The following is a 15677-nucleotide window of genomic DNA, read 5'->3' as shown; positions in this document are numbered from 1 at the left end:
GGCTCCTGAAACTCTAATGATTCCGAAGTGAAAAGACCACCAGCAGCATCTTTGGTTCTAGTATTTCATCCTTGACCCCAGTTCCTGACACAGAGCTCCTAAAACCCTTGTCATTTCCCGGGTGATAGGAGTGTCTTTTGTCCTAAGAACGCGACTCTTGGGCTCCTGAACGGCTCCTGGATGGGGGCTGGTCATGGCAGAGAACAAGCTTAGACTGTAGCTCCGCACCCCATTGTCTTGAGAGGGGGAGAGGCTGAAAATGGAGTTAATCATCGAACATGCCTACGTGATGGAGCCTCCATAAAATCCCAAAAGTACAGCGTTGGGGAGCTTCCGGGTTGGTGACCCCATGAAGATCTGGGGAGACCGGTGTGCCCAGAGGGCACGGAATCTCCCGCCCCTCCCCACATACCTTGCCCTGTGCTTCTCTTCCTCTGGATGTGCACCTGTGTCCTTTATCCCATCCTTTATAATGAACTGGTAAACAGTAAGTAAATGGTTTTCCTGAGTTCTGTGAGCTGCCCTAGCAAATTAATCGAAGCTGAGGAGGGGATCGCGGGAACCTCTGAGTTCTAGCTGGTCGGTCAGAAGCACAGGTGACAACCTGGACTCGGGGCTGGCATCTGAACTGGGGGGGGTGGGGGAAGGGGGAGGAGGGCAGTCTTGTGGGACTGAGCCCTCAACCTGTGGGAGCTCACACTATCTCCAGGTAAAGAGTGTTAGAATTAAATTGTAGAACGCCCAGCTGGTGTCGTGGAGAATTGCTTGGTGTGGAGAAAACCCCCTACACGTTTGGTGACCAGCCCTGTCAGGAGTGACATGTTCTGTGTGGGCAGTAAAGAAGACACACGTGAAACAAGGATGTGAGGAAGAGGAAAGAACAGGGTAGTTTTTCTAACACACACACACACAGACACACGCACACAGACACACACACACACAAGCCTGTTCATCAGCCAATCATGTTTTTTCCTTAGGGGCAACGAATAAGAGTATCTTGTTTCTCCGTGCACAGAGTTTTTGCACGAAAATGTAAATATGTGTTTGCATTGTTAATGTGTCCATCTCCCTGTGGTTGCCATCCAGCTGACTCCACAGGACTTGATGACACATCCTGGAAGTCACTTTTCTGCTGGGACGTGAGCCTCCCCTTTCCCTCTGTTGCACTCCAGAGTTCCCATCCCCCCCTCCACCCGTGCCCTCACGTACAGTCGCCCCTGTTTGTAACATCTTGCATTGGGGTGGTCCACGCATTGGAAGTGATAAGTCGATACTGATACATTGTTATTGACTAAAGTCCTTAGTTTACATCAAGGTTTACTCGGTATTGCAGATAAATGTACAATGTATACATCTGGACAGTAGGTTTGGACAGGTGTCTAACATGTATCCACCATGACGGTGTCATACAGAGTAGTTTCACTGCCCTAGAAATCCTCTGTGCCCTACTTGTTCATCCCTTACTCCCCAGCCCCGAGTAACCACTGATCTGCCTACCGTCTCCGTGGTTTTGCCTTTCCCCAAGTATCTTAGAATTGGAGCCCTTTCAGATGCTTCTTTCACCGAATGATGTGCATTTAAGGTTCCTCCACGTCTCTTCATGGCCTGATAGCTCAGTTCTTTCCAGTGTTGAATCGTAATCCATTGTCTAGATGTCCTCCAGTTGGCTTATCCACTCACCTGGTGTGTGGAGTCACTCATCACAGAAGCAGTAGGAAATGATCAGACCAAGGCTGGTCCTTCCACAGCAGAATGAGCCCCAGATGCCAGGCCCTGAGCAACCACTAACCTACTTTCAGTGTCTATAGATTTCCTTCTCTAGACGTTTCACAGAAATGGGATCACACAGTGTGTGAGCCTTTGCGTCCGGCCTCTTTCACTCAGCAGAATGTCGTGGGTGCCGTATTGTGTCAGTGTTTCATCCCCTTTCATGAACGAATAATACTGCATTATGCGGATGGACCACATTTTGTGCATTCATCGGTAGATGGACATTTGGGTCGTTTCCACCTTTTGGCTCTCGTGGATGAAGCTTTCACGAACATTTGTGTACAATGTTCATTTTTGTCTGAATACCTGTTTTCAGTTCTTGTGGGTGAAGGGCATATTTTGCGGGGCAGGGCTGGATTCTCGGCATCTCTCATGTGTAGCTGGTGCCTTGGGAAGAGGGAGCCCAGCCCTGCCTCTGGGTCCCAGGGCCTCTGGGTCCCAGGGAAGGTGGGGCTCATGTGGCGGACAGGACGATGGTTTGAGACTCACCAGAATCTCCCTTCCTGCAGTTCGTCTCTACGGACCCAACTTCATCCTTCAGGTATACTCAGCTCAGAGGAAGTCCTGGCACCCCGTGTGCCAGGATGACTGGAGTGACAACTACGGGAGAGCAGCGTGCCAGGACATGGGCTACCCGTGAGTTCTGAGCCCCGTGGCCTCCGTGATGATGGTGACAGGCACAGAATCATAAGATCAGCGCTTCTCTCCGTCCCTCCCCGGAAGTGCCAACACAGGGGCACCACGAGCCTTTGTCTCCTTTCTAAAGCCACTCCGGGAAGCCAGCAGGGGACTGTGGGCACCACACTGCCCCATCCCCCTCCATGGCACCCCCAGCCCTGCCTCTGGGGCCTCCATCAGCTCCTGGTTACTCGAGGCTGTCCAGTTCTGCGGTCACCAGGGTCCAGGGTGCTGGCCGAGGGCCTTGGGTGACTCATTGCCTAAGGAGCCCCCAGGCAGGGTTGAAGCCTTGACTCCACTCACCTCCTGGGTGGTAGCGAGAGGGGAGGGCTGCAGGGAAGGTCTGGAGGGAACAGATCTGCATAACATTCACTGCGTGAGCGCAGAGGCGCTGGAGGCCTTTGAACAGAAGAGAGCTGTTATCCGTTAGAGAATTATTCCTCATGCAGCCACCAGAGGAGGTGGGAGAGGGGGGGTGGGAGTGCCCCCTCCTCAGGATTCCAGCCAGGGACACGCCAGACCATCCTTGTGAACGCGTGACAGCCGTCTGGCCTCCCAGGGAAAGGCCGTGCGATTTCATTGCCACCGTCTCTTCCTTGGGGGTGTCACCGTGTAAATTCTGTGCAATTCTAGTGCATTGCCTTTATGCCAGTTTTCGAAGTGAATTACCACTTGATAAGAAAGCTGGCATCTTAGCTAGTGAAATACTGCAAAATGCCAGCCCCCAGTTGCAGCGCATGTCACTGTGAATGACGTAAGTGAGGCCCCATCACGGTTCAGGGTCTGTATTTTCTCACTGGGAGCGTTGTAACGTGTAATTTTGTTACATTATATGTACTCACACGCCCTTATGCTTACTGCTTCTTTATCCTAATCCAGATTAGATTAGAAACACGACCGTTGGAGGACGTTTCCCTGACACTTCAGGCTTATCGGGTGGAAAGATGGTTATAACGCAGCGTCACTTGACTGGAAGTTGCGTTTTTGTTTTCCCAAATGCTATGCTGTTCCTTGTAACCAGAATGTCATATTCTGATGTAGCTATAACATAGGATTTACGAATGCTCACAACAAAACCCATTGTTTTAAATAAGATTTTCTGTCTTTTTCAGGAATAGTTTTTTTTCTAGCCAAGGAATAGTGGATGACAGCGGGGCCACAAGCTTCATGAAGCTGAATGTCAGTGCCAACAATATCGATCTCTATAAAAAACTCTACCACAGGTATTTAATTTGGTGATTTCTTTTTAAAAATGTATTTCATTGAAGTATAGTTGATTTACAATGTTATGTTAATTTCTACTGTATGGCAAAGTGATTCAGTTATATATACGTTCTTTTTCATATTCTTTTCCCATTATGGTTTATTACAGGATATTGAATATAGTTCCCTGTGCTATACAGTAGGTCCTTATTGCCTATCCATCCTATATATACTAGTTTGCATCTGCTAATCCCAAACTCCCAATCCATCCTTCCCCCACCTCCCTCCCCGCTTGGCAACCACAGGTCTATTCTCTATGTCTGCGAGTTTGTTTCTTAGATAAGGTCATTTGTGTCATATTTTAGATTCCACATATAAGTGATATATGGTATTTGTCTTTCTCTTTCCGATTTCCTTTGCTTAGTACGATAATCTCTAGGTCCATCCATGTTACTGTAAGTGGCATTATTTCCTTCTTTAGTATGGCTGAGTCATATGCCCTTGTATACATGGACCACATCTTCTTCATCCATTCATCTGTCGATGGACATTTAGGTTGCTTCCATGTCTTGACTATTATAAATAGTGCTGCAATGCACATTGGGGTGCATGTATGTTATTGAATTGTAGTTTTGTCCAGAAATATGTCCAGGAGTGAGATTGCTGGATCATATGGTAGCTCTATTTTTAGTTTCTTAAGGAGCCTCCATACCGTTCTCCATAGTGTCTGCACCAATTTACATTCCCACCAACAGTGTAGGAGGGTTCCCTTATCTCCACACCCTCTCCAGCATTTGTTATTTATAGACTTTTTTTTGCGGTACGCGGGCCTCTCACTGTTGTGACCTCTCCTGTTGCGGAGCACAGGCTCCGGACGCGCAGGCTGAGCGGCCATGGCTCACGGGCCCAGCCGCTCTGCGGCATGTGGGATCTTCCCGGACCGGGGCGCGCACCCGCGTCCCCTGCATCAGCAGGCAGACTCTCAACCACTGCGCCATCAGGGAAGCCCTTATTTGTAGACTTTTTGATGATGGCCATTCTGACTGGTGTGAGGTGGTACCTCATTGTAGTTTTGATTTGCATTTCTCTAATTAGTGATGTTGACCAGCTTTTCATTTCTCTAATTAGTGATGTTGAGCATCTTTTCATGTGCCTGTTGGCCACGGTGATTTCCTCTTTCAAGAATTGTGTAATGGGAATGAGTAGGAGGCGTCAGGGAGAATCACTGTCCAGAGTTTGATTTCTCTGCTGCACCTGCGGGTTTGTCTGAGTTTCTCGTGGGGCGGAGATTGGACTTTACGTAGGACTCGTCCCTCTGAGCAGCTCTGGGTTTATTCCAGGGAAGTGGCTAAGGTCTATTTGCCATCTTGTTTGTGCCCTCTGCCCTCCATGGTATTGGGTAACATTGCACAATTGAAATTCCTCTTTCCTGATTTTTTTCTCTCTCCGGACATTAGACATGTACCTTACAGTGTGTCAGGGTGTGTGTCTAGGAGTCCAAAAGAATGTCTCAGGGTCCGCACTGGGGTGATCAACTCATCCCCCACTGGGGTGATCAACTCATCCTGGTTTGCCCAGGACTCTGCCTGTTTCACACTGGAAATCCTGCTTCCCAAGAAGCCCCTCAGCCCCAGGCAGCGGGGGTGGTTGGTCCCCCAGCCCAAGCAATCGTGTCAGAGGATGCTGTGCAAGGGGTGGGCCTGGGAGCGAGCGGCTGGTCCAGGGCACCAATGTTTCCTGTACCTGGAGGGATACTTGCAGCGCTGGGCGGGTCGCAGTGCGTCTGGTGGATGGAAATGAACCTGAGCTGGTCCCATGGTTGTTGGTTTAACTGTTTCGGAGGGTGGGGGAGAGGGCTGGGCTTGAGCTACTCATTTTGTGTTGCATATGTTGAAAATGGTTGCAGTCTTCCTAGGATCATTATTACTATCCGAATGTTCCTTAACGTGAAAGATACACAGTGTCCTTCTTGCTTAAGTCCTCCTCAGCTCCCAGGTCCCTATCTCCCATCTCCAGGTGGCCAGGCAGGCCGTCACCTCCCTGCTGGCCAGGTGCCAGATGCTGCATTTAGGGGAGGATGGACGGGTCACACTTCCCCTCCTTCCGTGTGAGTGGGAGGCTGGGAGCAGGTTTGCGTTCCTGGTGGCCCCGGGGGGCTGACTTCTGCCTGGGGCACCTGGTCTGGCTGTCCCCAGGAATGTGAGAGGGTGAGCCCAGGAGAAGGGGTGCACACGGCCAGGTGTGCCCATCAAAACAGCAGGCCGTGGTTTGCCCTCCCGAGGAACTAAACACAGCTGCCTGGGCTCTTTGTAAATGCCCCCGACTGTCTCTTCATCGTCTTTGGTTACATGGAATCAGGGCTGAGCAGGGGAGGAAAGGCTGCCACCTCTCGGTAACTCACAAGGTGGCTGCTGGGCTTGGAGGAAAGAAGAGAAGGTCATTGCCTGGGATGTGGTGTCCCCGGCATGCATGGCGTGAGGTGGGAAAACTGCTTTCCTCTCTGCTTTCAGAAGTTGCTCTTTGATACCTGAGTCCTCACAGGGTTTGTCTGAGTGGCTGCTTTGCACCCTGATGCCGGTGGCTGCAGTGTGCAGAGGACAATGACCTTATGACGCTTACAAAGCGTCTTCTCTTAATGGGAACATGTCTTCTCTTGGCATCCAATGCCCCCCAGCCAGAGACCACCAGAACATGCCTTGTCCTGGAACTGTGGGTGTCTCCATGGAAGCGGGTGAGAAGGGACTTATTGCAGGGTGTGGGCTTGTGTTGAGTCCTTTTGGGGAAGGTTCCAGGAAGCAGGGCTTTGCCCTGCATTGGATGCTGTCCGGAAGTGAGGGTGATTCTGTAGTTGGTACCTTAATGGTTTTTTTTTTAGAAGGTGGGTGGCATGAAGCCAGGCTATGGCTGGGATTGGCTGGGAAGTGCGGCTGTTCGTGTCAGCCAGCATAGGGGCCTGTTGGTCACTGTGTGGCTTGGACCAGGCTCATGGGATCGTGCAGTGGGCGTGCCTGCGCCCTGATCCATCATGTAACAGTGGTCTGGCCCCACGTTGATGCCCTGGGAGTTGTTTACGTTCAACAGAATGTGGCCAGGTTCGAACATGTGGGTGTCAGGGCTGTTTCTCTTCTCCTCAGCATATTGGGGGGAAATTCCGTACACAGTGGAACGCATTGGTTGTTTCTTTTTCATATGTAACCTGGAATGTCTGCCCCCCAAATGAGTAACTTTTCTTCTGTTCCCAGGCAAATGATTGACTGTATAGTTTCCTGTGCGGTAAATGTAAAGCAGTTATAGGAACCTGGAAGTTTACGAATGTCTTCCTTACAAAATTAAAGAATCATTTTAAATCCCAAGGAAAAATAATAACAGCTGATATGATGTGTGCTTATCTTCACAACCACCCTATGAGTTGGTACTATATTAACCCATTCTGCAGATGGGGAAATTGAGGCACAGAGAGGTTAGGAAGCTTGTCCAAGGTCACACAGCTTGGATTTGAACCCTGCACTTTGACTCAGTGTCTGCTCTTTACGACCGTCCCCTATGTATATAGATTTACTTTCCTTATTCAAGTCTTCAACTGTGGACTCTTCTACGTCTGGGGAAGCAGAGAGTGAGAACAGTAGAAGAAAATATTTATTTCTAAGCATTTTGAGAATCAAGTGTCTCGTTTGTTAGAGTGACCAGAATTTTCCCCTTTTCTTTTGTAGTGATGTCTGTTCTTCAAAAACAGTGGTTTCTTTACGCTGTATAGGTAAGTGATTCTTGGTTTTCCTTTTTGTGTTTCTAAAATAGGAAACATTTGGTACTTATAGAAATGTATCTCCCTGTGTCTCTGGGGGATGTGGAGAGATAAGGTGGGGTAACAGGTCAGGACATGCCCAGCACTCTGCCCACGGGGCTCCTTTCTTGAATTCTGATGCACTTGAGACGCCTTCAGCCTCAAGTCCAAGAAGCAGCTGTCCCATGAGGACGGGAGAGCTCAAGAAACTGACGGGGCCACACTCTAGGGCATCCCCGCGCTGGAGCTGGAGGTCTGTGGGTGTCCCCGTTCCTGTGTTTGGATTATTTAGTTTCCAAACCTTCTACTGGTATGGAGGACACTGTCCCTGCGGTCCCTTCTCTGGGACAGCCCCATCCTGTTCCCATACGGGTCTCAGGCCTGAAGCTTGGCTTTTCAGTTTGAACAGGTGAAGCTAGCAGACACCCCTAGGTGGACGCATGCCCCAGTGGTCCCGCTGGTACCTTCCCACCCAGGCTGGCTAAAGCTTCTTTAGGTACGGAGAAAGCAGGTACCTGCCCTGCCTTCCCGCGCACGCTCCACCATCCACCTCCTGGCAGCTTGAGAGCAGCACACATGAGAAAAGCCTCCTTAGCTCTGTTCAGGAATCTTGGGGCCTCTGAGCATTCGAGGGGGTGCCAGGGCCTTTGTTATCCAGGCCTCCCACCTGGGTGTACAGGAGACGCCGATGGAATCGCACGAGTGCCAAGGAACAGGGGCACCCAGTGCCAGCAGAAGTGGTGCTTCCTGGGGGGAGGGGGGGCTGGGGGGCTGTCCTCTCCCCCCACCCCCCAACGCAAAGAGACCAGGACACATTCTCTGAAAGTCGGACCCCAAACAAACAGGACCAAGAGCAGACAACGGTCACCCTCCGGCCAGGCTGGACCCTCGGGCTGGGGGCCGTCTGGGCACCGGGTATGACGGGCGTCAGGCGTTTGGGAGCGGGCGGCCCTGCTTCGCTCACTGGCAGGCCGCGCTGTGCTTGTCGCCCTCAGAGTGCGGGGTCTCGGGGAAGACGAGCCGCCAGAGCCGGATCGTGGGCGGGTCGAGCGCTGCCCCGGGGGACTGGCCCTGGCAAGTCAGCCTGCACGTGCAGGGCACCCACGTCTGCGGAGGCTCCATCATCACCCCCGAGTGGATCGTGACTGCCGCCCACTGCGTGGAGGAGTAAGTCCCGCGGGGGCGGGTCCCGGGTTGGGAGGTGGAGGCTCTGGGCTGCGGCCTGGAGTGAAGTCTCCGACTCCTTCGAGTTCCGGTTTCCTTGTGGACACGCGGGGATTCTAAGGGCGCCCAGGTCGTTGCCTCGCTGGGAGGGTCAAATGACTCGTGCAGCGCGTGGCCAAGCCCATCCCTTCAGCGTGCGTCCATTACTCATGGGGTCTGTGATCAGAACTCCTTCTAGGGGCTTCCCTGGTGGCGCAGTGGCTAAGAATCCGCCTGCCAATGCAGGGGACACGGGTTCGAGCCCTGGTCCGGAAGATCCCACGTGCCGCGGAGCAACTAAGCCCGCGCGCCACCACTACTGAAGCCCGTGCGCCTAGAGCCCGTGCTCCACAACAAGAGAAGCCACTGTAATGAGAAGCCCACGCACTGCAACCAAGAGTAGCCCCCGCTCGCCACAACTAGAGAAAGCCCGTGCACAGCAACAAAGACCCAACTCAGCCAAAAATAAAATAAATAAATTTATAAAAAAAAAAAAAAAGAAAGAACTCCTTCTAGCCCACAGTCTTCTCAGCTCTGTCCCACCTTTCCTGAGGCCCCTGCCCTCTTGGGAGGCCTGGTTTCCCCTGGGTGCTCATCCCCAGAGAGGGTGCACTCAAAGACACTCAGACCTCATACTGCCATGCAGGAAGGTCCTCTGTGGTCCATTAAACACCCTGGGCCACAGCATTACCCATACAGGTGCGTGGAGAGGGGCAAGGGTAGCCATCATTTACAGTGTTAGCTTTTGTAGAAGATACTGTTCCCCCTCCTTTTTTCTTAAACGTGGAGGGTTTTTTTGTGGGGTTTTTTGTGTGTTTTGGTCACATGGCTATTTTGAAAAAGCCTCACTCATCAGAGTTATTTTTCTTTAGAGTGAGGCCAGGCCTGGCTTGGCCATTCTCTGGCTCAGTGGCTTCAGACAGTTCCCTCCAGGTGGCTGACTGTAGCATCTGCACCTGTAAAACAGGTGTGCTGCTCCAAGGGCGGTTGTATGGTTGAAGAAAGCAGTGTTTATTACCCAAGAGCGTTCCCTTCCTTCCATCCACCGTATTCCATGGGCTGTAGGATTTAGGATTTTCTTAGAAGGGAAATACCCAGATAAAGGTAATGCCTGGACGGCTATTAGACTCAGAGCCTATTCGGCAGTACACACTTATTAAGCACCTACTGTGTGCCAGGAAATGCTCTAGCATGTAAAAGTCAGTTAGACCCAGCCACGCCGGAAATGGGGTTTCAAACCTCAGGAAGGCACTTAGGCTCAAGAATAAGTGTTCTTGGAATTGCGAGGGTTTGCAGGCTGGCGGGGAAGCACGGAAGGAATAGGATTCACTGACGAGGTAGAGGAGGGGAGGGGGGGTTGTGTGAGGTGCGGAGGGGGAGGGGCCTGAGACCACCTGGCCAGTCTTGTCCTGCGGCTTTTGACAAATCACGTCACCTTGGAGACCTTGGCTCCGGCGGATGACTTTTGAAGGCCATCAGATGAGTGTTTGTGGTTCTGACATGCTGAGCGGTGTTCGTGTCTGTCTTCCAGACCTCTTAACAATCCCAAGATTTGGACGGCCTTTGCAGGAATTTTGAGACAATCTTTCATGTTCTATGGAAACGGATACCGAGTAGCAAAAGTGATTTCCCACCCGAATTACGATTCCAGGACCAAGAACAACGACATCGCTCTTATGAAGCTGCAGACGCCTCTGACTATGAACGGTGCGTAGCGGCGTTCCTGCAGCCCGGGGTATGTGAACGGTTTTGACCACCTCTTAAGGAGAGGTTGACCGGAAATGAAACGTGCTGTGATGTCCAGAAGGAAGGAACTTGCACTGAGTTGTAGCATGTGGAGCCAGGGGAGGGGTTGGCTGCTAGAAGAGGGCTCGGCAGAGGCCGAGTCACCCCCAAATGTGCCTTTGGCCACTGAGGGATGCGTTGCCTGCGGCACTTTTCCTCCTCGGCACGGTGACGACTTAATCAGCACACGTGAACGTCTAGAAAAGTTGTCTCCTAGTCAGCATCTGGTGGGTCAGACTTCACTCGGTGCTGGTTTGCAATCGCACCTGTTGTGAGTTTAATTATAAATTGCTAATCACTTACCTCCATCCTTATCAACTTAGTCCGATGCAGCCCTACCACGTCCAGTGTCAACTCTTTGCGTCACAGGACTGTTGATCTTCAGTCCTCCGAAACCCTAACTTTCAGAGGGGGGCGTCTTGCCTGTTAGAAGGAGGGTCCTGGCAGGGGCAGGAAAGGGGATGCCAGGACACACTGGAATCCAGAAGTCTCCCTGGGCAGGAGGCTGGTGGTCCCAGGCCCAGGGAAGATCCAGGTGGACACCATCGCCCGAGGCCTTCAGTTAGACCAGACCCGCTCACGCTGTTTTCCCTTCTTGAAACAGACAGAGTGAAACCAGTGTGTCTGCCCAACCCAGGCATGATGCTGGAACCGACACAGGCCTGCTGGATTTCCGGGTGGGGGTCCACCTACGAGAAAGGTGAGGCTCCCAGCAGGGGATCTGCGGGTCTCAGGAGCAGATCACTGTGTTCTGAAGTGGGAGGTCTAGGTTTTGATCCTGGTTCTACCACTAAGTGATTTGACGACTTTGGGCAGTTCGCCCAGTCTTTTTGCCTGTTTCCCCACGCGCTAGATGGGAAAATCCTAGCTGCCCTACCTACCCCATGCCCTTATTAAGACCAAATGGAACAATGTGTGGAAACTGGTTTTTGAAGGGTGAAGGCCACCGTGTGAGGGGCACACGGCCCCCATGTTTGTACCCCATGGTCGCTAACAGGCCGCCCGGAAGTCTGCCTGCGTTTGATGGCTGTGTGATAACGGACTCGGTGAGGATGGGCTTGTGTGACCGGCAATGCCAGCTGCAGGCGTCAGAGGCTTTGTCCTCCTGCCCTGACACCACAGAGAGGGAAGAGGCACTAGACCCTCCTGACACAGGCTGGCCCAGCTGCCTTCAGTTATAATTTGCTTTCATCTCAGATAACGTTTTTCAAATGAAGGGATCCTTGCTGTTGCATTCTTATGGAGCATTGGATGGGCTTAGTTGTACATTTATATATTGTTTACATCCTTCCAAAAGTGTTTAGGGCACACCTCCAAGGATCTTTTAAAGCACGGTGAATAGCTCAAGGGCGGGGTGGTTGGGAGGGGTAGGGGAGATGTCGGTGGCCCTGGGTGTCCTGGCATCTGGTCTAAAGAAAGCTCCTGGATTGAGCCTTCCAGTTGTGAGCAAGGTTTCCCAGCATCCAAGACAAAAGGGAAAGCCAGCCACAATTTGTGGAGCGCCGACCAAGAGCTGGGAATGCAGCAGTGAACAAAATGAGACAGAAATCTCTACCCGCAGGAGCTTCACATTCTCCTATGGATGTCTGGGGGCAGGATGTGCTCAGACAGGAAATGAATAACTGAACTAGGTGCTTTCAAACAGTGGAGGTTTGCGACAGCGAGCGGTGGTCAGGGAAGGCTTCTTGGAAGAGAGGACATTTGAGCTAAGATCTCCATGACTAGAGTGTCTTACGAACAGAAGGGCCAGTGTGGCCAGGGCACGATGAGCCGGGGTGAGGGGGCAGGCTGGGGCCAGGTCGCATAGGGCCTTGTAGGCTATAATGAGGGTACTGGAGTGACTTGATCTGAGAGCTGTGTAGGGAGTCACGGAAGGGTTGGGGGTGAGGGCAGACGGAACAGCACGGTGAGGGGACCAGTGCTGGGTCCTCCGAGACAAGAAGACGGCTCAGACCGGGGGTGGGGGTGGGGTGGGGGTGGGAGCACGTTTGGGACAGAGCCTTCAGATCTGCTGATGGATGGAGTGTCAGCAGAGAAAGAGTAAAGAGTCACAGGAAGGCGGCTTCCAGCTGTGACGCAAGCCCCCCGGTGGGTGGTGGGACCATTTCCCGAGTGAGGAGGGGGGGCAGGGTGCGGTATGGCTTTGGGTGGAGGAGCCCTCTAGGAGAGGCACTGCTTCAGCACGGTACGCCCATGGAGCCCAGAAGACATCCAGGTAGCAACTGGGAGACATAGAGTGCAAGTCCCAGCAAGCGTCTAGGAAGTTTCCACCTGCTGGCAGCCGAGGGCAGATGGTCAGAGAGTGAAGGGTCGTGTGGGGTTGAGGACGGTCGGGTGTTTGAGGTGGAAACACAGGGCTCCTCCGGTGGCCCTGGGAACGGTCCAGAGAAGAGGGAGCAATGAAGGAGGAAAGCTGATCCTAGGGAACCAAGTGGCTGGGTGATGGGAGAGGATGATTCTAGGACACAGGTGGAGCTCCCCAGCCCCAGAGGCAGGCAGTCTGCTCCCAAACCAAATCTGGAGCCGCTTTAAACACAGGCCCCAGCAGCTGGAAGATACCCCAGTGTCCCAGGAGCCAGTATGGGAAGAAGGACGTGGCCGTCTCTCCACGCCCCCCGGGAGGGCGTCCAGGCTTCCTGGGAAAGCCAGGCCATCCTCTGTTGCAGGGAAAACCTCGGATAGGCTGAACGCGGCGATGGTGCAGCTCATCGAGCCCTGGCAGTGCAACAGCAAGCAGGTGTACAGTGACCTCATCACGCCGGCCATGATCTGCGCGGGGTACCTGCAGGGAACCGTCGACTCCTGCCAGGTGACGACCAGCTTGCGTTCAGCCTCTGGGCCTTGGCCGGCTCCCGGGGGCCCGTGAGGAGCGCCTCCTCCCCGACCTGGGGCCCGGGGGCGGCCGTGGGAAGGGACGGCCATGGACGGTGCGAAAGCCCTGGTACCCCCAACAATGCACGCCGCTGCTTCCTCCGGAAGGCGCTATGTGGTCGAAGTGTCAGTGCCACAGAAATAAGTATTTTGACTATTTAAAAATATGGACAGCCATTTATTTGGTAACTATTAACTGATGCAGACTCAAATTCGTCGCTGGTACAGTCTCTTTGGGGGATTATATTACTGTCACCTCGTTGGAGGAGACCTGCAGACCCTCCCATTACCCCCACCTCCTTGCCCTCTGTGATGTACGGCCTGTGGTTTCACTTCTGCTCTGTAACCTGCTGTGTCCCCCAGGGTGACAGCGGAGGCCCTCTGGTCACTCTGAAGAGCAGCGTCTGGTGGCTCATCGGGGACACGAGCTGGGGGTCTGGCTGTGCTAAGGCTTACCGACAGGGAGTGTACGGAAACGTGACCGTGTTTACAGACTGGATTTATCAACAAATGAGGGTAACTTTCCCGTCCTCCTCATTGGGTTCTCTGGCTTCGCTGTGTCAAAGCCTAGGAGGTGTGGTCCCCGTGCCAGGTGGCATCCCCTCCCCCACTGTCCAGGGCCCACCACTGGTGTTTGGATGAAAACGTCTGGGGCTCAGCTTTGCAGGGTCCAGAGCAGACTGTGATGGACTTCCTTGTGCTCTGCTGACCACGGTCAGTTCTGGCTCAGGTGTTTCTGTTTACCCACCCAGACGTCGTTGAGTCAAACTTCTGGTGGATGGGCAGAGAGCAGGGAGGGGCGGGTCAGCCAGCTGTGACTCTGCCCTGTCCTTTTCTGGGCTATCGAGTACGCCCTGGGGCCGGGGAGCAGCTGGGGTTCTCTGGTACAAGGAGAGGTGGTAAGGTGGGGAAAGATCCCAGGGGCTCCCGGTGACCCTGCCACCTCAGGCTCCCGGCCTGGCCTGCAGTGCATAACGGAGCCCGGTCCTTGTGCTCTGCCTGGATCCTGGGTCCATCTCATGGGCCTCGGGACTGGCAGAGCCCACAGATTTCGGCTCCTTCTAGGGGTTGGCTCCTGGTGGAAGAAAAAGTTCTATTCTGTCGCCTCTCAAGTCTCCAAAGGTACCCAGGTGCAGAACCAGGGGGCATTGCCCAATGAGGTCCAGCCTGCATCTCCCCAGATTGAAACCGTAGGACCTAACACCTTCAAGTGGCCACGGGGCCCATCTAGTCCCCGCCCCAGAAAGGGCCGAGTGCTGGAAATAGATGACTCCCTCTGACCCACCGGGGGCTATGTGGTAGAGGGAAGCTGGGGGGCTGCGGTGGGGCTGGGAGGAGAAGGCAGCCCGGACACCTTGAGGGAGGTGAGCCAGGCCAAGGGGAGACTGTCCCTCCAGGATGAGAGAGCAAACGGGCAAGGTGTGTTAAGGTACCGCTGGTGGCTCAACACGGCCAGAGCGGGGAGTGAGAGGGCTGGGTGGCAGCAGAGAAAGTGGGTAGAAAGCCGGACAATTAGACACTTGACGTCTTTCAGTGGCTAAGGTCACATTCGGTTTGCCCACAGAGGCCTGTGTCCCAGCTGTGCTGAATGATTGGCTCCCTACACACCCCGTTCCCCCTTATGCCTCAGGGCCTTTGCACATGCTGTCCTCCACTGTCAGCCTAACCCCTTGACCTTCATGCTGTAGAAAAACAATATTCCTTTGTCTTATTAAGCTTACTCATTGGTGTATAAGGGCCTCACGTTCATTTAGGAGAAAAAATAATTTTCTACCTTTGTTTGTCTCAAGAAAATAACATCGTTTCTTTTTCCTTTTTGAACAGGCAAACAGCTAATCCATACAGCCTGGGTCCTTGACACCATTCCACAAGAAAATGAAGGGGCTGATTTTTTTTTTTTTTTTTTTTTTGCGGTACGCGGGCCTCTCACTGCTGTGGCCTCTCCTGTTGCGGAGCACAGGCTCCGGATGCGCAGGCTCAGCGGCCATGGCTCACGGGCCCAGCCACTCTGCGGCATGTGGGATCTTCCCGGACCGGGGCACGAACCCATGTCCCCTGCATCGGCAGGCAGACTCTCAACCACTGCGCCACCAGGGAAGCCCGAACGGGCTGATTTTTAATCCCTGTGCATGATGTATTTTTAGAAATGATTCCCAGGTCCTTTCGTTTTTATTAAATAGTGAACCTGTCTGTCTTTGGCACGCTCCACAGTTCTCTGCAGGCCACATGGCCTCCCCCACCCCGGGCGCACGGTCCCGCGCCCCTCGTCCGACAGCAGAGGCCCAGCTGGGTGTGGGCATGCAGGGCCAGTGCAGGGCAGAGGGATGGGGTCTGTCCCACGGGGACCTCCCTTCCAAGCCCCGTTCCAGGGGCCCCTCTTGGATGC

General features: G+C 53.2%; 1 protein-coding gene across 2 annotated transcripts in view; it reads left to right on the top strand.

Annotated features, from left to right (window-relative positions):
* TMPRSS2 (transmembrane serine protease 2) overlaps nt 1-15201 on the top strand; it is a 39405-nt gene extending 24204 nt beyond the window's left edge. For both annotated transcript variants that reach the window (XM_032631438.1, XM_032631437.1), the window contains exons 6-14: nt 2280-2406; nt 3561-3671; nt 7362-7405; nt 8428-8599; nt 10167-10342; nt 11025-11120; nt 13087-13229; nt 13655-13807; nt 15116-15201. In XM_032631438.1, the coding sequence (XP_032487329.1) occupies nt 2280-2406; nt 3561-3671; nt 7362-7405; nt 8428-8599; nt 10167-10342; nt 11025-11120; nt 13087-13229; nt 13655-13807; nt 15116-15127 (1034 nt within the window). In that variant the 3' untranslated portion in view covers nt 15128-15201. The remainder of the gene's footprint in view (nt 1-2279; nt 2407-3560; nt 3672-7361; nt 7406-8427; nt 8600-10166; nt 10343-11024; nt 11121-13086; nt 13230-13654; nt 13808-15115) is intronic.
* The last annotated feature ends 476 nt before the right edge of the window (nt 15202-15677 follow it).

This window comes from Phocoena sinus, chromosome 4 (assembly GCF_008692025.1).
Source record: "Phocoena sinus isolate mPhoSin1 chromosome 4, mPhoSin1.pri, whole genome shotgun sequence".
NCBI classification, from domain to species: domain Eukaryota; kingdom Metazoa; phylum Chordata; class Mammalia; order Artiodactyla; family Phocoenidae; genus Phocoena; species Phocoena sinus.
The sequence above is the reverse complement of the archived record's forward strand: the minus strand, read 5'-3'. Positions and strand labels throughout refer to the sequence as shown.